Consider the following 25,338-nt stretch of genomic DNA (forward strand, 5'->3'; position numbering starts at 1 on the left):
GATTTATTGCTTCATTTTTAATAATATAATGATAAACTTGGCATTTCAGACTTGAATTACAAAAAAAAACCAATGAATGCTACATTTCTTTGTACCTTTTGCAATTTCATATTTGACACTGTCCAGAGAAAAAGATGAATCAAGAAGTAGTAGAAAATGTTACCATACTTCATGAGGTTTGACATGTATCTTTTTTTTTTTGCTTTTTGTTCCAAGAGAGATGTATTCCATGAGCATAAGAGTTTCCAAGAAAAAATAATTTTAGATATTAATAGAAATGTGGATACTCATACTGTACAAAGCTGGAATGGAATAAAAAAGAATTGTCATTAGTTTTACGTAAACTCTACCATTCTGGATCTCCTTTTTATAGGTCAACCTTATTCAGTTTATTATTGGTATAAGATTGACATTCCTGGGCAATTGGAAGATATACATCTGTATCAGAAAATAAAGAAATAAAGCAACAGTGTAATGAAACGCTTTGCATAACCAACAAAAAGGAAATTAAAGTAGCCATGTTTAAATAGAGCAAGTCTTACAATTGCTCTACTAAATTTCTCATCAGCACCTATTTTAGTGACAGAGGTTCTTTGATTTGTTCTAGGTAAGTTCTCAGACTGACCTCTCTTACTGAGCATCACAGATACCTTATTATTCTCCTATTTCAGTGCCTGGTTGGGGAGGAAGTCAACTATCTTGGCCCTATCAATGTAGAAAGGCCACTGATATAAACCTTCCTAAAAAGAAAGATAGCGTAGATTAGCAGCATCATAAAAAAGCCAACACAGTGCTAGGCTGCATTAAGAGAGGGATAGAATCAAGATCACATGAAGTGTTAATACCACTTTACAATGCTTTGGTAAGGCCACACGTGGAATACTGCATCCAGTTTTGGTCACCACGATGTAAAAAAGATGTTGAGACTCTAGAAAGAGTACAGAGAAGAGCAACAAAGATGATTAGGGGACTGGAGGCTAAAACATATAAGGAACAGCTGCTGGAATTGGGTATGTCTAGTTTAATGAAGAGAAGGACGAGGGGTGACATGATAGCAGTGTTCCAGTATCTCAGGGGCTGCCCCAAAGAAGAGGGAGTCAAGCTATTTTCCAAAGCGCCTGAAAGCAGGACAAGAAGCAACGGATGGAAACTAGCCAAGGAGAGAAGCAACCTAGAACTAAGGAGAAACTTCCTGACAGTGAGAACAATTAACCAGTGAAACAACCTGCCTCCAGAAGTTGTGAATGTTCCAACACTGGATGTTTTTAAGAAGCGACTGGCCAGCCATTTGTTTGAAATGGTATAGGGTTTCCTGCCTGAGCAGGGGGTTGGATTAGATGACCTCCAAGTTCCCTTCCAACTCTTGTTGTTGTTATTTCAGTTTTAGATCTTTGGAAAACCTGGCAGTGGGTTGTTATTCACCAAGAGAAAGTATAATATATTATCTTTGAAAAAAAATATTTCCGTATGTGTCCCATCTGCCTGAAATCCCTCCGGAAAAGACGTATTTGCACCACAAACGTAGATTTTAGGCAAATCTAAGTATTGTAACAGCGAATTCACAAAAGTCTCTAGTCAATACTCATGTCAATTTAGGAATAAATGCGGATGCAAATGCAGTTAAATGAGACTTTATCTCCGGCTGCAGCCCTAGGCCAAATTCTCATTTAATTCGATAGAACTTAAAGAAATGGAACATTTGCTAGTTTATGCTCTGGGTTTTCATGTGCCTTGGTGTATTAAAGAACAAATGGCCTGTCTAACAGATTTTTATTACTCTGCTCCAAAACTGATTATTCTGTATAGTTGGGAATTTTCAACAGTTAAATTTGTTGGCACAGATCTCTGTTCCAGAAGTAACTAGGGGCATTTTTTTTAATAACGTTTTCAATCCACGCTTGCCTGCTGCTCTTATGGAAAAGACACGTGTCTCAATAGAAGAAGCTCCTTATGTTTGCAAGGCGTATTTATAGCAGAATGGATCCCTGACATGGTTTGAGTGTTTTCCATGCATCTCTGCCAATGCATCTGTTTTCTCTTAATTTATTTGCAAAGATGCCGAAGGAGTGCTTAGAGACAGTTTTCCCTAATAAAAAGGCCACCTTATGGAAACACTTAAAAGTATGTTGCATTCCCTTAAAGGTAAACTAAGCATGAGATGGAAACAGGATTTATTTTTATACCGCAGTATGCTCGGACCAATAGTCTTACTGGGAATGCCAAATAATTCTAGCGTGTCGTGGAATTTTTGGACACGCTGTTTCTTACTGTGTTTAGTGTTCTGCGTTTATGCCGGATGTTCAGCAAAACCTTCAAAAACGTAGCTTTATTACCGTAGCATTTCTTGAGTTCTAGATTTCACATTTGATCCAAAAGCACCTTTAAATGTTTTCCATAACGGGGCAAAGAAACAATCTCTCCTGAATTTTAAGGAACAGATTCTCAGCACTTCATTCGTAGCTATTCACATTTAAAATGAAAAGAACAAGATAGGGATAGCTCCCCTTAGTATTTTTAATCCTTCCTGCCTTAGGGACGTTGGCCTTTTTTTTGTGCGTTGCCAGAATGAAATATTTTGTCTATTGTACACTGGGTTTTATTTGGCCTTCTTAGCTGAAGAAAGTATTTGACCCCGGAGGGGGAAAAGGGAGACATTGTGTGGATATCAAAACTGCAAATCTTGGGCACATTAGGTGGGAATTCTGTTTCAAATCAGTTTATTGTGAAAGGAAGGCATTTTGCTTCCTTAAAAGCAGGAACGCAGAACGCAAAAGAGAGAAAGGCGTTTTACGGATGTAGACCTGAAGCTAAGGTTTGTTTAGAGAGGAAGGAAGAGTGGAGGAATACGTTTAAAACTGCCTTTTTGTTTTCTTGATTTCGGCAGAGTAGCTCAGAACCAGCGCCCCGAGATGCCATTTAAATTACTTTCCAAATGTTGCCGTGAAGGCGAAGGGAAGGGAAAAGGATCATGTTACCCATTCTGCATTCCAGAGACTACCACTGCCCTTGAAGCCTGGAGACAAGCTGGCTAGGAGAAGCACTTGCCAATCCAATCCTCTTTTAGCCCTGTTCCCCACTCAGGATAGACGAAAAGAGATTTTTTTTTCTTTCCAAAGGGGGCCTTGCAAAGGGAAAACCACCTTCTTCTTCTTCTTCTTCTTCTTCTTCTTCTTCTTCTTCTTCTTCTTCTTCTTCTTCTTCTTCTTCTTCTTCTTCTTCTTCTTCTTCTTCTTCTTCTTCTTCTTCTTCTTCTTCTTCTTCTTCTTCTTCTTCTTCTTCCCCGGTGGCATTTGAAGCGCAGTTTATTATATCTTCGGCCCAGTTTTAGATTCGCTTGCACCTGAATAATAATAATAATAATAATAACAACAACAACAACAACTTCTTCTTCTTCCTCTTCTTCTTCTTCTTCTTCTTCTTCTTCTTCTTCTTCTTCTTCTCCTCCTCCTCCTCCTCCTTCTCCTCCTCCTCCTCCCCCTCCTCCTTCTCCTTCTCCTTCTCCTTCTCCTTCTTGATTTGAGCAAAACTTAGAAGCAACCCCCTTGTTTTTTGTTTTCTTTTTTTTTTAGGAAGGAGATACAGGTAGAACCTAGATCCTAAAACTAAGGAGAAGTTTCCCTAGAAAATTTCCTGACAGCTAGAACAATTAACCAGTGGAACAACCTGCCTCCAGAAGCTGTGAGGTTTTTACCTTTCTCCAAAGCACTTGAAGGCAGGACAAGAAGCAACGGATGGAAACTAACCTAAAACTAAGGAGAAATTTCCTGACAGTTAGAACAGTTAACCAGTGGAACTACCTGCCTCCAGAAGCGGTGAATGCTCCAACACTGGAAGTTTTTAAGAAGAGACTGGACAGCCATTTGTCTGAAATGGTATAGGGTTTCCTGCCTGAGCAGGGGGGGTTGGACTAGAAGACCTCCAAGGTCCCTTCCAACTCTATTATACTAATTATTATTATTAAACTAGGTAGTCCTCAACCTATGACCGCATTTGAGCCCAAAGTTTCTGTTGCTAAGGGAGACCACTGCTCAGTGAGTTTAGCCCCATTTTGTGACCTTTCTTGCCACAGTTGTATAAGTGAAAGAAATACCGTGTGTGTTAATAGCACGGTTGTTTAGTAAAATCTGGCTTTCCAGATTCATTTTGCTTCGCAGAAGGTTGCAAAAGGTGTTCACGTGATCCCGGGACACTGCAACCATCATAAATGTGAGTCAGGTGCCAGGTGTCTGAATTTTTAACAGTCGTAAGTGTGAAAAGTGGTCATAAGTCTTTTTTTCCTCCCAACGCTGTTGTAACTTTGAACTGTTGTAAGTCAGGGACTATCTATATAACAACTTGCAATTGTGTTCTTTAAGCAGCTGCAAATATTATCGCCTTCATGATTCAAGTACACAGTGAAGTAAATGCTGTATTTACAGTTAGAAAGGAAGTAACAGGACTTTTCTCAGGGAGATACGTATTATCTGGCAAAAAAAATATAGGCAGCATTAGAGATAGGTCTATCACTTTTACACAGGCACACGTTTTATCTTCCCATGCAAAGAACTCCTGTTCTTGGGGGAAAAAATGGATAAATCAGGAAAAGCTTGCTCCCGTCATAATTTACCACACTCCTGATTTTGCCTTGAAAATATACAGCTTCGTGTTGGAAAAGTTGCCGTAAGGATAGCAAACAAACAGAGGAATGTGTGATACCCAGACAGACATGAATTGTTTGAATATGTTAATGCAGTTTTAAATCACTTGGTCTTTAAAGGGACAAAAGTTACAGTAGGAGCCAAAAAAGGCCTCAGTTTGAGACTTTGGGAGATATTTTTTTTCAGGAGAGATGAAAAAAAGATCTCTCACTTCCAACTCTGGAGAAATGGTAGTAAAGGGGAAAAGCTGTTGTTGTTAAGTACTCTATTCTTCTGAATTCAGGTAAATATTTTGACTCTTATCTAAGGGGTAGGCAACCTTGGCTCTTTTATGATGCGTGGACTTCAACTCCCAGAATTCCTGAGCCAGCCATGCTGAGGGGAAAGGGAGAGGTTTCCATGCTGAGCCACACTGGCTGAGGAATTCTGGGAGTTGAAGTCCGCGAGTCATGAAGGGGCCATAGTTCCCCCATGCTGGCTCAGGAATTCTGGGAGTTGAAGTCCACGAGTCATTAAGGGGCCATAGTTCCCCCATGCTGGCTCAGGAATTCTGGGAGTTGAAGTCCACGAGTCATTAAGGGGCCATAGTTCCCCCATGCTGGCTCAGGAATTCTGGGAGTTGAAGTCCACGAGTCATTAAGGGGCCATAGTTCCCCCATGCTGGCTCAGGAATTCTGGGAGTTGAAGTCCACGAGTCATTAAGGGGCCATAGTTCCCCCATGCTGGCTCAGGAATTCTGGGAGTTGAAGTCCACGAGTCATTAAGGGGCCATAGTTCCCCCATGCTGGCTCAGGAATTCTGGGAGTTGAAGTCCACGAGTCATTAAGGGGCCATAGTTCCCCCATGCTGGCTCAGGAATTCTGGGAGTTGAAATCCACGAGTCATAAAAGAGCCAAGGTTGCCTACCCCTGAATTCTAGTCTTTATTATTTACAAGTAGTCCTTAACTTACGGCCACAACTGAGCCAAAAATTTCTGCTGCTAAGTGAATTTTGCCTCATTTTACAACCTTTTCTCTTTTTTTTGGCCACATTTGTTAAGTGAACCACCACAGTTGTGAAGCTAGTAACACGGTTCTTAAGTGAACCTGGCTTACCCATTGTCCTTGCTTGTCACAAGGTTGTAAAAGGTCACCCTGGGACCCTGCAACTGTCATAAATATAAGTCGATTTGGATCACGTAACCACGGGGACGCTGCATTGGTCTGGATGTGTGAAAAACGGTCAGAAGTCACATTTTTCGGCGCGGTCACTAAATGAATGTTTGTCAATCAAGGAATACTATATAGTTCTAACCTTAGCCTTTTGAACAGAAAACTGAATTTTAGTGGGATTTTTTTATTATTATTTTTTTGCAAACATTGATACCTAGGTGTCTTTTGATTATTTCTAGTGTCAGTGCTGCTAACATCGGATGTTCTTGCTTGACAACATAGGGAGATGTAGCCTTCCTTTAACTCGTATATTACTTTTAGAGCTAGAATTAGTGGACGCTGGGGGGGGGGGGACTAGGGAGAATGTATCTCAAGACTGTTTGTAATAAGAGAAGAGAAGAATTTGGCAGGTTGTTAAGCCGGAGGGACAGTTTTGCATTTTAAACTAATTGGAGAATGTGATTTATGACGTTTAAATTAAAGGAGGGAATTGTGTTTGATACGATGTGTTCAGGGGAGGAGAATTCAGATTTCGGGCTTCCAATACATACCTGCCGAAGCTATGCAGTTATAGTAAAAGATTCTTTAAGGTAAACAATGCCTTGAAGTTCTTTAAAGTACTGCGTTTGTCGCAACCGTGACATCTAGATTTAATTCAGTCAGCACCCTTTGGAATCACTTGGAAGATGTCCCTTTAGGATTCCGAGCAACAGCGTTTTTAATTTTATTTTTATTTTTTTGCCAGCTGCTTAAAATCGTACACATAGGCAGTAGCCTTATCGTTAATGTCTTAAAAGTTGAAAGGGTGTTTACCGTGAAAGAAAGATGTCGGCTTTTCCAGTCTTCATCTTGAATGACTTTCAGAGACACTGGGGTTACCTGAGTTTGGATGAAAGCTGATTTATGCCTGACCGTTCCTAGAGGATACGGTGGCTCAGTGGGTTAGGACACTGAGCTTGTCGATCAGAAGGTCGGCAGTTTGGCGGGTCGAATCTCGAGTGCCGCGTAACAGAGTGAGCGCCTGTTACTCGTCCCAGCTTCTGCCAACCTAGCAGTTCAAAAGCACGTAAAAATGCGAGTAGAAAAATAGGGACCACTCCGGTGGGAAGGTAACAGCGTTCCGTGTGCCTTTGGCGTCTAGTCATGCCGGCCACATGACTCAGACAAGCGCTGGCTCTTCGGCTTTGAAACGGAGATGAGCACCAGCCCCTAGAGTCGGAAACGACTAGCACGCATGTGCAGGGGAACCTTTACCTTTACCTTTTTATTCCTAGAGGAGAACCTTGCTGTTAACATTTGAAGTATTTTGCTGCCAGAATTTTGTTATTTACGAACTCGCTCTTACTATACTGTGGCCCCTTTCCCCCCCCCCACAAGAACTAGGCCATCCCAAGCGTAATCATAGAGGGGTTATTTTCTTGTAAGGGGCTTAACCGTGTTTGTGTAATACCTGTTTAATTGCAAATATTCAGTTTGCGGCTGACGGGGACAGAGGTGGCAGTGTGGGTGTTTAGGGTAAATAACAGCCTGGAGAAGCAGTCAAGGCTGTGTAGCTACTCACAGAAAGTCAGATTCGTCCTTCTCCTGGCTAGATTCAGAATTGCAAAACCTGTTTCAGCCTTTCTTCACCTCACGGAGTTTAGCTGTCATCTTAGAAGGGAAGGCACGATCTGTATTAACTGAACATCCGTGTCCTTTATCTTCTCCGTTACTATCATAAACATCCGTGCGCTTTCCACATTGACGTTTCTACAGCATGTCCCGTGTTAGCCATACAGGTAGTCCTTGATTTGCGACCACGGTTGAGCCCAGCGCGTCTCTCACTAGGCAAGACAGTTGTGAAGTGAGTTTGGCTCCCTTTTATGACCTTAACTGGATACGGTTGCTGAGTGAATCACTGCCGCTGTTGAGTCAGTGACACGGTCGTTAAGTGGATCTGGCTTCCCCATTGACTTTGCTACTCAGGAGGTTGCAAAAGGGGGATCGCACGACCCCGGGAACTTTGATGACGTGACCAGAGGAATTCTGTAAAGGTCACAAGTGTGGGGAAAAATGGGTCATCAGCCACTTTTTTCAGTGCCATTTTAAATTGGTCAGTGAACAGATGGTTGCAAGTCAGAATAACGGAGTTGGAAGGGACCTTGGAGGTCTTCTAGTCCGATCCTCTGCTCAAGCAGGAGACCCTATACCAGGGGTAGGCAACCTTGGCTCTTTTATGACGCTTGGACTTCAAATCCCAGAATTCCTGAGCCAGCCCTGCTGGCTCAGGAATTCTGGGAGTTGAAGTCCACGCGTCATAACAGAGCCAAGGTTGCCTACCCCTGCCCTATACCATTCCAGACAAGTGCCTGTCCAGTCTTTTTTTTTAAAAAAACCCTCCAGTGATGAAGCACCCACAACTTCTGGAGGCAAGCCGTTCCAATGGTTGGTTGTTCTCACGGTCAGGAAAGATCTCCTTACTTCTAGGTTGCTTCTCTGTTTCCATCCATTGCTTTTTGTCTTGCCTTATGGTGCTTTGGAGAATAGGTTGACTCCTTCTTCTTAATGACAACCCCTCAGATATTGGAAGACTGCTATCCTGTCCCCCCTCGTCCTTTTTTCCCCCTAGACTAGACAAACCCAATTCCTGCAGTCGTTCTTTCTATCTTTCAGCGTCCAGGCCCCTAATCCTCTTTGTTGCTCTGCTCTGCACTCTTCCCAGAGTCTCAACATCATTTTTATATTGTGATGGCAAAACTGGATGCAGTATTCTAACCATGGTCTTACCCAAGGCCTCATAAAGCAGCACGAACACTTCCATGTGATCTGGATTCTATCCCTCTGTTAATGCAACCTAGGACTGGGTTGGCTTTTTTGAGTCAAGCTTCACCTCACCTGCATCTTGTCCATTTGGTTTTCCTTATCTAATTGTAAAACCTCACTTTTCCTCTATATTGAAATAGGTCAAAGTCCCATTGAGTTGACCATGGTTTGGGGTAAGTTGAGATAAGGAAGTCTAGACTGGATGGCATAAATCAGTTTCACTTAAGTTTTTTGACAGGTGGGTGTTTTGCAACTGGCTCTGCCAGCCTTGTCAGCCATTGTGTATTTAGGTAATCCTTCCATCTTAAGGGACACGGTGGCTCAGTGGGTTAGGACGCTGAGCTTGTCGATCAGAAGGTCGGCAGTTGGGCGGGTCGAATCCCGAGTGCCGCATAACAGAGTGAGCGCCTGTTACTCGTCCCAGCTTCTGCCAACCTAGCAGTTCGAAAGCACGTAAAAATGCAAGTAGAAAAATAGGGACCACTCCGGTGGGAAGTTAACAGCGTTCCGTGCGCCTTTGGCGTCTAGGCATGCCGGCCACGTGACCACGGACTTGTCCTCAGACAAGCGCTGGCTCTTCGGCTTTGAAACGGGGATGAGCACCGGCCCCTAGAGTTGGAAACGACTAGCACACATGGTGCGGGGGAACTTTTACCTTCACCTTTACCTCCACCTTACCACCCATTTGTTTTTTTCAAAGATGACATGTTCTCGTATTGCCAAGTGGGCAAACAAGCGGCAGATTTCTCATCCCCTGTTTCACACTGTGTGAAGAAGCAGAGGCAGGCTAATTAAGGGCTACTTGTCATGTCCAGAAAGAACTACCTGCCATTAATTAAAATGTTGTTCCCTTGGAAGAAGCCAGAATCATAAACCTATAGCATTGTTCCAGTATTTCAGGGGCTCCTACAAAGACGAGGAGGTCAGACTATTTCCCAAAACGCCAAAAGGTAAGACGAGAAACAATGGATGGAAACTAACCAAGGAGAGAAGCAACCTTGAACTAAGGAGAAATTTCCTGACAGCTAGAACAATTCACCAGCGGAACAGCTTGCTTTAGAAGTTGTGGGTGCTCCAACCCTGGAAGCTTTCAAAAAGAGACTGGACAATTCTTTGTCTGAAATGGTATAGGCTCTCCTGCTTGAGCAGGGGGTTGGACTAGAACACGGGTCTTCAACCACCAGGCTATTTGGAATTGGCCGTGTGAGTGGCTGGCCGGAGTGCGCATGGGCATCTCAACTTCTTTGGGCAGAAGTGGTCGATCGGGGGGGGGGGGTCTGCATGCAATGTCTCCCTCCCACCTTAATTAATATCATGCTATCAAGATTCCCCCTCTTGCTCCCTAACCCAGGGGTAGGCAACCTTGGTTCTTAATAGGACTTGTGCTGGCTCAGGAATTCTGGGAGTTGAAGTCCACGAGCCATAAAAGAGCCAAGGTTGCCCACCCCTGCCCTAAACTCTCAAAAGAAGCTGGAAACATTGGCTCTGTTCTTTCTGCTCACCTTGGTGGAGCAGTGGGCTAATGCCTCCTTAAGTAACACCAGCTGCCTGCAATTAGTGCAGTTTCGCATCACACCAGGCTCAAGGTTGACTCAGCCTTCCATCCTTCCGAGGTAGGTAAAATGAGGACCCAGATTGTTGGGGGGCAATGACTTTGTAATAATGCTGCTTGGGGGGGGGGGCGAAAGCCCTAATAAGCAGGCATATACAAAGAATGAAGGCTATTGCTAAGCACATTGTGCTTTAGATTGTAAGCCACCCTGAGTCTTCGGAGAAGGGCGGGATATAAATGGGATTAAAATAAAATAAAATAAAATAAATTATTCTTATCACAATAATATTGAATTGGAACAAAGAGTGGCTGCTTCCTACCATCATTGTAAACAAACACACAAGAGTGTTCAATGCCATAAGATGCTGTTCTGTGTTGGTCATTTACAGTCCTCCGTCCCAAACTCCCCTTCAACGTTGAGTCTAAAAATGATCAAGAAACCCATGCAAGCTCCTTATCCTCGTAGATATTTCATTGCTAGATGATTTAAGCTCAGGCACTGATCGGTTGTGGATTTCCTGTTCTGAAATTAACCCCCCCACACACTTCTACTCTATCCGAATCCTGTCCATCCAATCTAGGAATTTCCAATAAAACATCTACCCTGGGTCACACCAGCAAGATTCAACCAGAATCAGTGTTGATAATCGGTAGGCCAGAGATATTCCTTTGTATGCAGAAGGTGTGTTAAAGACAAACCTTTTATTCCATCTTTTTTTTTTACCTAGACATACTCTCAGAAGAAGGCGATACTAGAAAGAGTTTAACTTCAGCGTATACTACTTCACTCTTACCGTACTCCATAAAATGTGGGTGCATTTCTAAACTTACCAACATCAAGCAAGGTGAAAAAGCGTAAAGAGTAAAGATGAAATGCGTTAAAGCCCAGGTTTCTCCCCCTCTCTCCTTCCCCCCCCCCCAGAAATTCTCGGCAATTACTTAACTGTTGGCTCTTGAAACAAGGCATAAGAGAGAAATGCAGCCTCATTATGTTAATTTGACTTTTTCTGTTAGCTTATCTTTGATAAATGAGCGGATTTTTTTTCCCCACTGTACCCTGAGAGTAAATATTAGAACTGCATAGAATCATTAAAATAAGCTTACAAAACTCCTGGAGTTTTTTGGGGGGGTGAGGGGGGGGGGCGGCCATCCAAGATGCTGAGCAATTTGTGAGGCTCAGGTGGCTGTTTCTAGTACTGATTCTGACCACTCTGTGCCATGTGCTTTGAGTGACAGCTGGGAGCAGTACCTGAAAGTGCCAGGACTGGTTTTTAACCATTCAAAAAGACTTTGACTCACACACACACACACACACACACACACACACACGTGTTACGCAGCGCCTTTTTTTAAAAAAAAAAACCTGCGCAGCCAGGCCAAGTCTCTTGAATAAAGCAAACGCTTTTGTCATCCTGGTTTCGTAACTCACACGGTGCGTTTGTTTTTCCGAGCATCTTGACCGATGGACAAAGCTGGAAAAGGCTTTTTTAAAATTGAGTCTGTACAACTCCTGCGTCCCCTTCCTGAAACGCTTTTTAAGAGGCTAGTTTATTTTTATTTTTTATTTTTTTTTAAAAAAAACAACAACACTACTCTAAATCAGATGATCTCACACCTTGCATCATCTAACCTTAGCCGCTCTTAAAAGTTGGGTTGGCATGGTGGCCTGTTGATTTCTCTGCTCCCCACCTTCTCTCCCCTTCTTCCCTCTGTTCAGTCTCTCTCCTCCTCCTCCTCCCTCCCCTTCCCCTCCCCCTCCCCCTTCCCCAGCTCCAGCTAATTGAGTTTCCATTATGGAAGTCTTTGATTCCTGCTTGTCTGCAGCCTCCCTTGCCATACAATACCCTAACCCTCAAAATGCTAACGCCGGGATTTCTCCACCCGATTTCTTTGGAATTAATATTTTACGAAACCCGGGGTCCTTGAACAACTTCCAAGCTTCTCTCTGTAAAGCTATTCAAGGTTTGCCCGTGGAGGAAGGGACCCTGAAGGAAGGCACTGGGAGCCTGCTCGGAGAGAGAAGACAAGTATTCTTATGCTAATCTGGGCCCTGGATAAGCAGCAATGCAGCCCTTGCACACAATGGAACTGGAGCCAGAAAGTCTGCTGCAGAGTCTAGCCCGCCTTGGAAAGCACAAGAGGCAGGGCGCCAAAGGCTGGTGAAGGGGAGGGGTCCCTAGAGGAGCAGGGGGGGGAGCACTCCCTCCAAGTTATTTTATGGAACTGGAGGAGAACCAGAGCCCAGGAACCATCAAATGGGGGACCGGAGAAGGGAGCCACATTCCCCTCCTCCTCCTCCTCCTCCTCCTCCTCCTCCTCCTCCTCGCAGTTCCTGGCGTGACTTGTCTTGACTCTTGAGCTGAAATTAAATCAGAGCCCAAAGCCCATCGATCCCAACTTCGCGCGTCTTCCGAGACGCCAAGGATCGCTCTTGCGCTGGAGTCGGCTTCAGACGGTCACCTTAACACGCAAGAAATCTAAGCGAAACACCCCATGCGCAGGAGCAACGGACTGGTTGCAGTCCGTTTAAGGAATGTCATCCAGATGTGTCCCATCAACCGGGTGTGTTTGTGTGTGTGTGTGTGTGTGTGTGTTTTAAGAGTTCCCTATTGCTGGAGCAGTGAAGGTTACCTTCCGCTACTTCGGCTGATTAGCTGGTGATTCGTGTTTTTGAGAACGCTAGCATTGCACGCAGAGGGCGCGCTTCTCGCAAAAGGAATTAGGCATTTTATTCAAAAGCCAGACGACTCACGTAAATCGGATTTGAAAGCCAAGAGGATTGTTCCTCTCGGTAGCCTAGCCTCTGAGTAACTTGGCCTTGGTGGAGCCTTGGTGGAGCAGTGGGCTAATGCCTCCTTAAGTAACACCAGCTGCCTGCAATTAGTGCAGGTTCGAGTCCCACCAGGCTCAAGGTTGACTCAGCCTTCCGTCCTTCCGAGGTAGGTAAAATGAGGACCCAGATTGTTGGGGGCAATTAAGCTGACTTTGTAATAATGCCGCTTGGGGTGTGTGTGAAAGCCCTAATAAGCAGGCATATACATAGAATGAAGGCTACTGCTAAGCTTGTAAGCCGCCCTGAGTCTTCGGAGAAGGGCGGGATATAAATGGAATTAAAATAAATAAAATAAAAAATTATTGCTGAATATCATAAGCAGGCCTCAAATAAGAACCAGCATCCAGATCATTTTAAGCGATGGCTTCAGGGAGCAGTCTTAAGGGGGGGGAGAAGATTGGTGAACTATTTTTTTGGGGGGGGTGGGCCACTGGACGCTACGGGAGGTCTTTTCCAAGGGGGAAAAAAATTATGTGGTCAGAAGTTGTTCCATTTCAGTGGCATTAATATTTTGCGCTCTCTCTTTCTTTCTTTCTTTTTTTTTTTTTTTACAAAAGTTGCCAGGAGTAGAAATTTCATTTTTTTTTTTTTGGCAAAAACTGGGAAAAGAGAAGGGGAAGAGAAATGCTTTGTGTGGATAACAAAACAACAGAGTTGGAAGGGGACCTTGGAGATCATCTAGTCCCACCCCCAGCTCAAGCAGGAGACCCCGTACCATTCTGTAGAAATGGCTGTCCAATCTCTTCTGGAAAGCCTCCCAATGGCGGAGCGCCCGCAACTTCTAGAGGCAAAAGCCGTTCCACTGGTTAATTGCTCTCACACTTGGGAATTTTTTTTCCCCTTAATTCCAGGAGTCTTAATTCTCCTTTGGGTCCCTTCTGTGGCCGCTGTTGAAGTAGAACTTAAATGCAAGCGAGGTTGCCCACTAGATATAGTTGTTAATCCGCAGATGTGTTTAGGAATGACAGGTGAATTAAAGAGAGGAAAAGGAAGAATAAAATCTGTGACAACAGATTTTTTTAATAGGAGCTAAAGCCTCTTTATTTCTCCGGTGGCTCATCCAATCAGTGCACCCAACTTAGAGATGCAGCCAGCGAGAACAAAAACATTAACGTGGAGTCCTTGATGCTTGGTTGTTTCCTTGCAGGCGTTTCATGACCCAACTAGGTAACAGCATCAGTGCTTGAAGGGAATAAGGTTTGCTAGCATGCCCTGTCAGAGTTGGTAGAAGTGTTAATATTGCAAGGAAAGAAAATGGAAGGACATGATTTTTTTTTTAAAAAAACCAACAACCACCAAGGCTTCCCTCTTTGATTTTTACTGGCACAAGCCATCAATCTTGGATGCAGAGGAGGCTGTGTCCTGTGCGAATCTTATCAGTGAATTGAAATAAAACGCGGGGCACAAGTCAACTAACGACCACCGCAGAAGTTATTTTATTCTATACAAGATTATATCTCCAAGCGTGAATTCAGTTGCTCCGCTGACAATAAGCTAAATTGTTTTAGAAAATAGCTACGCTTTTTTTCACTGTTTGCTAACATAAAAGAGTTGCTAATTTTATAACATTGCCTGATGTAGACAAGATTTCTTGGCAGTTGCTGGATTTTGCTTGATGTTCATTTAGATGTTCATTTGTATCAAATAAAAACGGTGATATGTGATGTCAGTCCTCCATAAAGTAAATTGTCAGACTTTTTATTAACTGCGGAAGAAGCTGAGTATTCATATTCTTCGAATGAGTAACCGTATTTTTAAGCCATCATTTCCATATCAGTAGAAATCTGTTGGTGCTTGAATCTTGAAATGCGCAGAAAGATATTTAATTACTGAGTTTTTTCTCTTGCTCAGTTTTTCTACATTCCCTGAAGTTTAACTCTTAAAAAAAAGCAGCATGCAAATAAAGTGTTTTTTATCTCCAAATGGGTATTAGATGGTGATGTTCAAAGTCCCCTACTGGCAAGTGAAATATGCATATTTCATATCTGTTCATTCATTTGAGGAGACTTTTAGCCTCTTCTTATGCAAAATCCATTACTGAAATTCTTAACACGTTTAATTAGCAAAAAGTAGCAGTATGTTTTCTGCTAATAAGAGCAAAAAAATATTAATTCTAAGAGCTAATACAAAAGTCAATGTGGTATTTTGGGAAAATGCATTGCAGATACAAACTGCGCCAGCTGACAGATGGGTGGGAGGTTTTTTTACCCTAAATATGGAAAAGTCAAGGATTCTCTTGTGTTCCTCTTTATGAATAAGATAAATTCCACCCTATAGTGGAATACAAAGTTTGACAGAGTTAATAAAACGCTTCACTTTCCTGCTATAACTGAAGTTTTTTTTTAGTTGGTTTCTTCTGATTGTAGCAGACCGACACCCCCCCCCCCAAAAATGGATCTTCTGAAATCCGCAAATTAGAGAACCACTCACTCAGTTCTTTTGTCTCACCATCTGTGATAAGTGTGTCACTAATTAAGTCTGCTGCTAATGGATTGCTGATACTAATTAACACCCCGGCCGTTATTTGCAGGATTTCTGCAAATTAACAACAACAACAACAACAAAAATCCTCAGCAATTGGGGCTGCTCCCCCTGGGATTGGAGCCGCCACCGAGCCAGGCTTCCTAACCTTCCTCCCATCACCTCAGGCACCTCCTTAGCTGAGCACCATTTTCCTAGAGGGAAAGAAAGGATTGTCTCCTATGACTTCAGAGGACCAGGTGCCCACGTGTTGGAGACGATGGTCGACGAGTTGCCGCATAGAACTTCATTCTTCCCCCAGGAATGGATAAGTCCATCCTAAGTCCAACCTTGAAAAGTTGGCTTAAAACAGTGGTCACCACTGAGGGTGTCCCACTTAGACTCTGCTGTTTCTTCAGCTCCTCAAGTCGTGAAGCAAGTCTCCCCTTACACCAGGAGAATAGGTCTGCGTACATAGCAGCTTTCATCTTTTTTCCCGGTCCTCTCAAATACTACCAGCAAAACGAGGTAGTAACAGAGTTGGGAGGGACCTTGGAGGTCTTCTAATCCAACCCCCTAGACAAGCAGGAGAGCGCTATACCACTCTGGACAAATGGCTGTCCAGACTCTTCTTTAAAATCTCCACCAATGGAGGACCCACAACTTCTGAAGGCGAGCCCTTCCACTGATTAATAGTTCTAACTCTCAGGAAATCCCTCCTTAGTTCTAGGTTGCTTCTCTCCTTGACGAGTTTCCATCCGTTGCTTCTCGTCCTGCCTTTGGGCGCTTTGGAGAATAGCTTGACTCCCTCTTCTTTGGGGCAGCCCCTGAGATATTGGAAGACTGCTATCCTGTCACTCCCATTTCTTCTTTCCATTAAACTAGACATACCCAGTATGCTATTTGTCAGGATCTCCATTGGATTCCAGGGAGCTTCAAAATATATATATATATTACAGAACTTTTGATACGCTTGGCTAAATGCTCAAACCATAATTTTTGGGTGCTAACACTTCCACCATCCATCGGTGGTTTTACCGCTGAAAATCACAAATGGTGTTGGTGTGGTGTTCCGTTTTATAGAGGTTAAACACATCCTTTTAAGGGAACTGTGTGTGCTCAGCATCGAAGGGAAGATAGAAGATTTTTTTTAAACTGCAGAAGTTAGAAGATGGAAAGGCATAAAAAAGTTCAAATGCGTCTCCTTGCTGAAGTTCTGAATATCTTGTTTCTTTGTCCGCTGGGATCTCAAAATACAAAATCATCTCCTGAAATGAGGCAGTGCTTAACAGTACATAGAGAAATATTTTTCTGGGTTTTGCAAACATTTCTTTTTCTTTTTCTTTTTCTCCCGAGTTGTATAGTATAGCAGCCGTTTTTCACCATCTTTCGAAGGTGATGTAAAACTTTTGTATTAGGCCAAGCCTTTAATGGCCAGGAGATAAGCAAGGGTTATAAATCAAGTATGTTAGCACTCAACATACAGGGAAAATAAGTGAGCACAGCCCACCAATCTGGAAAGATAAGGTCAATTAGCTAAATCCCAGATGCTTACAGAAGTAAGCAGTGTACAGATTTTATTTATTTATTTATTTTAATTCCATTTATATCCCGCCCTTCTCCGAAGACTCAGGGCGGCTTACAAGCTTAGCAGTAGCCTTCATTCTATGTATATGCCTGCTTATTAGGGCTTTCACACACACCCCAAGCAGCATTATTACAAAGTCAGCTTAATTGCCCCCAACAATCTGGGTCCTCATTTTGTGTGACACATGCTAGTTATCATCCATAATCATCCATCATGCCCAGGTCATGAAAGCCATGATTTTGTAGTGTAGGAATGGTTGGCTGTTCAAAAGAAGAAGCAAAAATATTGAAAGCATGCTTATTAAATCGCTCTTTGCTAAAACGAATAAAAATAAACACTTATGGAACTGTTTGCATTTAATCAGCTCAGTTTTTATTTTTATTTTGGGGGCTTTATTCCTAATTTTCAATATTTTTTTTTAACCTTCCGATAAGGGTTGGTATGTTCCAATATCCTTTTTTGTATATGCTAAACTTTGGCTGCTTATCAATTGGAATACACACAAACGCTGCTAGGCATGTTTTTTTTCAAATATAACAGTTTTTGTACAAAAATGGCTTATATCTCTTAGTTTTGGAGTAAAAGTACAATACTTTGCTACTGAATATTTTTGCAGTTGTTTTCCAAATAGTGGGGTGGGACTTAAAGTTTCTTTTTAATTTGTCTTTTGCTTTTTTTTATTGGACAAACAAAACCTGGAAAGCAAAACAGGAAAATATGTGCCCAGACACCAAATCCTGGCAAATAGTTACATGTACGAATGTGAATATGCATCTAAATCTAATAAACATCAGCATTTGTGTTATCTGGAGAGAACACCCTTGAAGAAGCACTGTTAGAATGACAATGGAACCATGGTTCAGATATGAACTGATGTTGAGACTCTGGAAAGAGTGCAGTGAAGAGCAACTTGAATGATTGGGTTGGGGGGGCTGGAGGCCAAAACATTCAAAGAACAGTTACAGGAATTGGGTATATCTAGTCTAATAAGGGACGCGGTGGCTCAGTGGGTTAGGACGCTGAGCTTGTCGAACAGAAGGTCGGCAGTTTGGCGGGTCGAATCCCGAGTGCCGCGTAACAAGAGTGAGCGCCTGTTACTCGTCCCAGCTTCTACCAACCTAGCAGTTCGAAAGCACGTAAAAACGCAAGTAGAAAAATAGGGACCACTCCGGTGGGAAGGTAACAGCGTTCCGTGCGCCTTTGGCGTCTAGTCATGCCGGCCACATGACCACGGAGACGTCCTCGGACAAGCGCTGGCTCTTCGGCTTTAAAACGGAGATGAGCACTGGCCCCTAGAGTCGGAAACGACTAGCACGCATGTGCGGGGGGAACCTTTACCTTTACCTTTTAGCCTAATGAAAAGAAGGGCTAAGGGGGACATGATGGCAGCGTTCCAATATTTGAGGGGCTCCTACAAAGAGGAGGGGATCAAACTATTTTCCAAACACCAGAAGGCAAGACGAGAAACAATGGATGGAAATCAACCAAGGGGAGAAGCAGCCTAGAACTGAGAAAACAGTGGGAGCAATCAACCAGTGGATCAGCTTGACCTGGGTGCTCCATCACTGGAGGCTTTCAAAAAGAGACTGGACAACCATTTGTCTGAAATGGCATAGGGCAGGGGGTAGGCAACCCTTGGCTCTTTTATGACTCGTGGACTCCAACTCCCAGAATTCCTGAGCCAGCATAGCTCAGTATAGAAACCTCTCCCATTTGCCCTCAGCATGACTGGCTCAGGAATTCTGGGAGTTGAAGTCCACGCGTCATAAAAGAGCCAAGGTTGCCTACCCCTGGCCTAGGCCTAGGCCGCTTTATGACTGGTGGGCTTCAACTCCCAGAATTCCTGAGCCACCATGGCTCAGCTTGGAAACCTCTCCCTTTCCCCTCAGCATGGCAGGCTCAGGAATCCTGGGAGTTGAAGTCCACGAGTCACAAAAGAGCCAAGGTTGCCTACCCCTGGCCTAGGCCTAGGCCGCTTTATGACTGGTGGACTTCAACTCCCAGAATTCCTGAGCCACCATGGCTCAGCTTGGAAACCTCTCCCTTTCCCCTCAGCATGGCTGGCTCAGGAATTCTGGGAGTTGAAGTCCACACGTCCTAAAAGAGCCAAGGTTGCCTGCCCCTGGTATAGGATCTCGGTTGCTCAAGCAAGGGGTTGGAACAGAAGACCTCCAAGGTCATTTCCAACTCTTTATTATTTCTATGTTCTAAATGTGATCTTAATTGTACAAGTTGTTCAGGCTTTTTACGTTCAAGTTCGACACTTGAGTTTTTGTGCCTTAGCTAGCACTGAAGAGGCACAGATTTGGGCATTGGTTGCTAAGTTGGATCCAGCAATCATCAGATAAATTGGCTTATTCCTTGTGTCAGGAAGGTATTTTGTTTCTCGATTACTAAAGTCAGGGATGTGTGAAAAGTAGGCCATAGGTTGAAGGCCATGTGCCCCTTGCATGTGCAAATTAGGCGTGCAGACGCCGCTGAGCATTCCCGGCAGTTTGCTGCCATGTTAAATGGCTGCCATGTTAAATGGCTACGAAGCAGTCATTAAACGCCAAAGTCCTTGTATCCTGCCAAATAAGAGATTGAATTATTTATGGCAGAAGCAACTATCAATAGTAATTACAGCACATCCTTGCACAAGTACCGATTTTTGTTTCAAGAGTAGGGCCAGGCTGACAGGGGTCAGGGGGGTCAGACTCACTCAAGACAAGAGGCGAAAAAAAAAATAGGCAAAATCCATATTCAGTTCATCTGAACAGAGAATTTGTATTGACTGCATTCATTCTTTAGGTATTCAAGTTGCCGTTTATTCCTTGTTTGTGTCCCGCGTTTGTCCCTGTTAAAATCATTGAAGGAACTCGTACGGATCAGCTGCAGCTTTTTAATAGGAACGTTTTTGCCTTATTTAGTCCAATAGGACAATTTGAAGCAGAAGAGCGACTTAATTTCTCCCCCCCACCTAATCATAGTTTTAAAAACATTTTTTAATCCATGCATTTTTATTTTGAACATGGGTTAGCATGAGATAACATAAAACGGCTTATTTTCAGTCGTTTTTGCAAAAGACGTTTCTTTAATGAAATTATTCTTCATTCAGTTTTGAGTAATACAGTTCGTTAGCCTCTTAGAATAGAATAGAGCTGGAAGGGACCTTGGAGGTCTTCTAGTCCAGCCCCACACTCAAGCAGGAGAACCTATAACATCTCCGACAAGTGACTGTCTAGCTGCTTTTTAAAAATCTCCAGCGATGGAGTGCCCAAGATTTCTGGAGGCAACTTCTGTTCCACTGGTTAACTGTCCTCACTGTTAGGAAGTTTCTCCTTAATTCCAGGTTGCTTCTCTCTTTGGTCAATTTCCAACTGTTGTTTCTTGTCTTGCCCTCTGGTGCTTTGGAGAATAATTTGACCCCCTCTTATTTGTGTAAAGGTAAAGGTTCCCCCGCACATGCGTGCTAGTCGTTTCCGACTCTAGGGGCCGGTGCTCATCTCCGTTTCAAAGCCGAAGAGCCAGCGCTTGTCCGAGGATGTCTCCGTGGTCATGTGGCCGGCATGACTAGATGCCAAAGGCGCACGGAACGCTGTTACCTTCCCACTGTAGTGGTCCCTATTTTTCTACTTGCATTTTTTACGTGCTTTCGAACTGCTAGGTTGGCAGAAGCTGGGACGAGTAACAGGTGCTCACTCTGTTACGCGGCACTCGGGATTTGACCCGCCAAACTGCCGATCTTCTTTGTGGCAGCCCCTCAAATACTGGACTACTGCTATCATGTCACTTCTATTTCTTCTTTTCGTTAGACTAGCCAAACCCATCTTCTGCAGCCATTCTTCATATGTTTTAGTCTCCAGGCCTTGTATCATCATAGTTGCTCTTCTCTGAACTTTTTCTAAGATCTCAACATCTTAGAATAAGATGGTAATGGACCACTGAAAATCCTTCTTTTTACTCAGGTAGAGAAATACTTACCTGTTTGAGGTGAATTGATTGTGTACATAGAACAGGGGTGTCAAACTGCCGGCTCGCAGGCCGGACGCATCACCCGGAAGCTGCGCCTACCCCATTGCCAGCAATGGCAAAACCGTCCCAATATGTTGCGCGACGTCACGTGACGTCACAAGTTTGACATGTCTGACATAGAAGCTAGTAAATTCATTTCTGGCCATTGCAGCTGGTATAAATTCAATCAGTAAATAAGTAGTCATAAAATACAAGGGCTATTTTATTTTGCCTTGTCTACATATACTTATTTTAAGACCTTGTTATGCATTAACTGTGTGAAACTTTTTTTTTCCTTTCCAGATTTGTTCTAGTTGAAGGAGTTTTATTATCTACTCAAAAATCTCTCTTCATTTCTTTTTCAGAAGAAAAACTGGAAGAATTAAAGTTTTGATTCAGCTGACTGCCAAACTGCTCAGATTTCTCTGAAGAGTCCAGCTTAAAAAGTTTGTCAAGAGCAGAACAACTTGCCAAATCTAACAGTGACCAGAAAGCCTTTAATTGCGAGCCATGATCTGTTCAAAAATTTTCATCAGATTGCTGTGGTTCTGCGCGTTCCTCATTTTTCAAGGTAAAGTCGCGCTTTTAAAATGTCAGATTTTAAGAAATGGTCTTGATGCCCAAAAATGTTTATGCACAATAGAGACACTATTATGTTTGGTTTGCAGTTTGAAATTCAGTGATAAGCTCCTGCAAGCTTCCAAACTTTTAATGTCTTTTGAAAACTAAAAGCTATTAAATAATACAAGGAATCTGGCATGAGGGTTACTAACTGCTGGTCTGTGGTTAAAAAAATATTTTTATGAATGCTTTTACATTGTTTAGGTGGAGATTTGAGATAAAAATTACTTCAATTGGCATGTGCTTCTTTAATTGAATATAAAATTAGGAATTTTGGTTGCCATAAATACAGGAGAAATGAAGTAGAATTTGTGAAAATGGGTGATTAACTGAATAAGAAAACAGAAGTGAGGAATTTTTTTTTGTTATTTAAAACATAATTACTGCCGGATTTTCTTCACATTTATGGAGAATTTTTTTTTTCAAAATAGTAATTTGTTTGTCTTGCTTTTAAATACGTGTGCAAATAAAAAGTTACATCCAGGCTCCCAATGAACTTCTGGCAATGTAGAGTATGAAATTTAGAATAAAGCACAGAATTGAGCCTTGGTGGAGCAGTGGGCTAATGCCTCCCTAAGTAACACCAGCTGCCTGCAATTAGTGCAGGTTCGAGTCCCACCAGGCTCAAGGTTGACTCAGCCTTCCATCCTTCTGAGGTAGGTAAAATGAGGACCCAGATTGTTGGGGGCAATTAAGCTGACTTTGTAATAATGCCGCTTGGGGGTGTGTGTGAAAGCCCTAATAAGCAGGCATATACATAGAATGAAGGCTACTGCTAAGCTTGTAAGCCGCCCTGAGTCTTCGGAGAAGGGCGGGATATAAATGGGATTAAAATAAAAATAAATAAATACTTCCATCATCCTATCTTAAATTACCAAAATTACATAAGCACAAGTGTCTCCCAGTGATAAGATCTAACTTTTGGGAAGTTGTGAAGAGTCTGAGAAAAGACTGGGAGGCTAAACCGAGGCATTCAAGAGCTAGCAAGGAAGGCTACTGACAAATTCATTTGATAAATAGCGGTTCAGTACATTTGATAAATAGCGGTTCCCCCAGAAATCTGGGGGGAAAACCCTTCATATTACGTCGAAGTCACTATAAATGGGGGTTGACTGTTGCCACTGCCGTTTCCAAGATTCTGCTCAGGTAGCCCTCAATGTACAACAGTTTAGTGGCCGTTCAAAGTTACAACGGCACGGGAAAAGGTGAGTTATGACCATTTTCCTACGCTTACAACCAGTACGGCATCCCCACGGTCACGGGATCAAAACTGAGGCGCTTGGCAACTATTCATATTTATGACAGTTCCGTGTCCCGGGATCACGTGATCACCTTTTGCAATGGGGAGGGGGAAGTGATTCGCATTATAACTGTGGCAAGGAAGGCCATCAGATGGAGCAAAATCCACTCAACAAATGTCTTCCTTAGCGACATTAAATTTTGGGCTCTGTTGTGGTCGTACGTTGAGGGCCACGTAAGTTGTATTTACCTTACTTCAGGAGTGGCGTGAAAGATCCCTTACGGAGGTCCATCTGGTTCTTTCTGCTCTGATCCTGCCCAGCTGTGTGAGGCTTGTCACACACACTCTCGGTCAAATTAAATTTTCATTGCCATCCTAGCACTAGGAGGGTCCATTCCCTATGAATCTGTGAGAAAGGGGCTTCACGGGTTAGAGAATACTATAAAGGTAAAGGTAAAGGTTCCTCCGCACATGCGTGCTAGTCGTTTCCGACTCTTAGGGGCTGGTGCTCATCTCCGTTTCAAAGCCGAAGAGCCAGCGCTTGTCCGAGGACGTCTCTGTGGTCATGTGGCCGGCATGACTAGACGCCAAAGGCGCACAGAACGCTGTTACCTTCCCACCGTAGTGGTCCCTATTCTTCTACTTGCATTTTTACGTGCTTTCGAACTGCTAGGTTGGCAGAAGCTGGGACGAGTAACAGGCGCTCACTCTTCTACGCGGCACTCGGGATTCGACCCGCCAAACTGCCGACCTTCTGATCGACAAGCTCAGTGTCCTAACCCACTGAGCCACCGCGTCCCTAGAGAATAGTATAGAGAAGCATTTTTAAGGCCTTAACTGTAAGCGTCGGCATGTATAGTGGGGAAATAAATCATAAATACCTGCATATGGGTAGACGATAACAGAATAACTGAAGGGACCTTGGAGGTCTTCCAGTCCAACCCTCTACTCAAGCGGGAGGCCCTGTACCATTTCAGGCAAACGGTTGTCCAATCTCTTCTTAGAAGCCTCCAGTGATGGAGCACCCACAACTTCTGAAGACAAACCATGCCGCTGATTAATTTTTCTCACAGTTAGCAAATTTCTCCTGAGTTCCAGGTTGCTTCTCTCCTTGATTAGTTTCCATCTGTTGCTTCTTGTCCCGCCTTCGGGCGCTTCTGTTTGGAGAATAGGTCGAAACCCCCCCCCCCCTTCTTCTTTGCAGCAGCCCCGTTAGATGTTGGAACTCTTGTAGATACTGCGACTCCTATCGTGTCACTCCTAGTTCTTCTTTTTCTTAAATATTTAGACATGCCCGAGTCCTGAAACCCGTTCCTCGGACTTTTAGGAAAGATGAGTCAGTTTGGATTAGTTAAAACTGTAAGGAATGAAATTCTGGCATAGTTGAAGGTTCCAAACATGCTTTATGGACTGGGTTTTGGTCTGGAGGTAGCAAAATTGAAGATCCCTCTAGGTCCAGGCGAGATCACTTGCTCAGTAGCCAAATAAAGCGAGTAAACAGCATTAAGGAGCACTTCCGAATCCCATGTTACTTCTTCAGACGGTTCACTCCATCCCAGAAGGTGTGCTGTGTTTTGCAAAACTGCAGTCTGGGATCTTCTCATTTATCAATATTTAAAGGTAAAGGTAAAGGTTCCCCCGCACATGCGTGCTAGTCGTTTCCGACTCTAGGGGCCGGTGCTCATCTCCGTTTCCAAGCCGAAGAGCCAGCGCTTGTCCGAGGACGTCTCCGTGGTCATGTGGCCGGCGTGACTAGACGCCAAAGGCGCACGGAACGCTGTTACCTTCCCACCGCAGTGGTCCCTATTTTTCTACTTGCATTTTTACGTGCTTTCGAACTGCTAGGTTGGCAGAAGCTGGGACGAGTAACAGGCGCTCACTCTTCTACGCGGCACTCGGGATTCGACCCGCCAAACTGCCGACCTTCTGATCGACAAGCTCAGTGTCCTAACCCACTGAGCCACCGCGTCCCTAGAGAATACTATAGAGAAGCATTTTTAAGGCCTTAACTGTAAGCGTCGGCATGTATAGTGGGGAAATAAATCATAAATACCAGCATATGGGTAGACGATAACAGAATAACTTAGAGTTGGAAGGGACCTTGGAGGTCTTCTAGTCCAACCCTCTGCTCAAGCGGGAGACCCTGTACCATTTCAGGCAAACGGTTGTCCAATCTCTTCTTAGAAGCCTCCAGTGATGGAGCACCCACAACTTCTGAAGACAAACCATGCTGCTGATGTCAGCAAATTTCTCCTGAGTTCCAGGTTGCTTCTCTCCTTGATTAGTTTCCATCCGTTGCTTCTTGTCCCGCCTTCGGGCGCTTTGTTTGGAGAATAGGTCAAGCCCCCCCCCCTCTTCTTTGCAACAGCCCCGTTAGATGTTGGAAGTGATGTAGATACTGTGACTCCTTATCGTGTCACTCCCAGTTCTTCTTTTTCTTAAATATTTAGACTTGCCCGA

The 25,338-nt window shown here is 43.6% G+C and overlaps 1 protein-coding gene across 1 annotated transcript in view; it reads left to right on the forward strand.

Annotated features, from left to right (window-relative positions):
* The window catches only part of BMPR1A (bone morphogenetic protein receptor type 1A), a 69,585-nt gene that overhangs the window by 22,518 nt on the left and 21,729 nt on the right, over nt 1–25,338 (forward strand). The window contains exon 2 of the mRNA XM_081329402.1: nt 21,383–21,588. Within this exon, the coding sequence (XP_081185528.1) occupies nt 21,528–21,588 (61 nt within the window). The 5' untranslated portion in view covers nt 21,383–21,527. The remainder of the gene's footprint in view (nt 1–21,382; nt 21,589–25,338) is intronic.

Source organism: Vipera berus (genome assembly GCF_964194415.1).
Source record: "Vipera berus genome assembly, chromosome: 5".
Classification (NCBI taxonomy): domain Eukaryota; kingdom Metazoa; phylum Chordata; class Lepidosauria; order Squamata; family Viperidae; genus Vipera; species Vipera berus.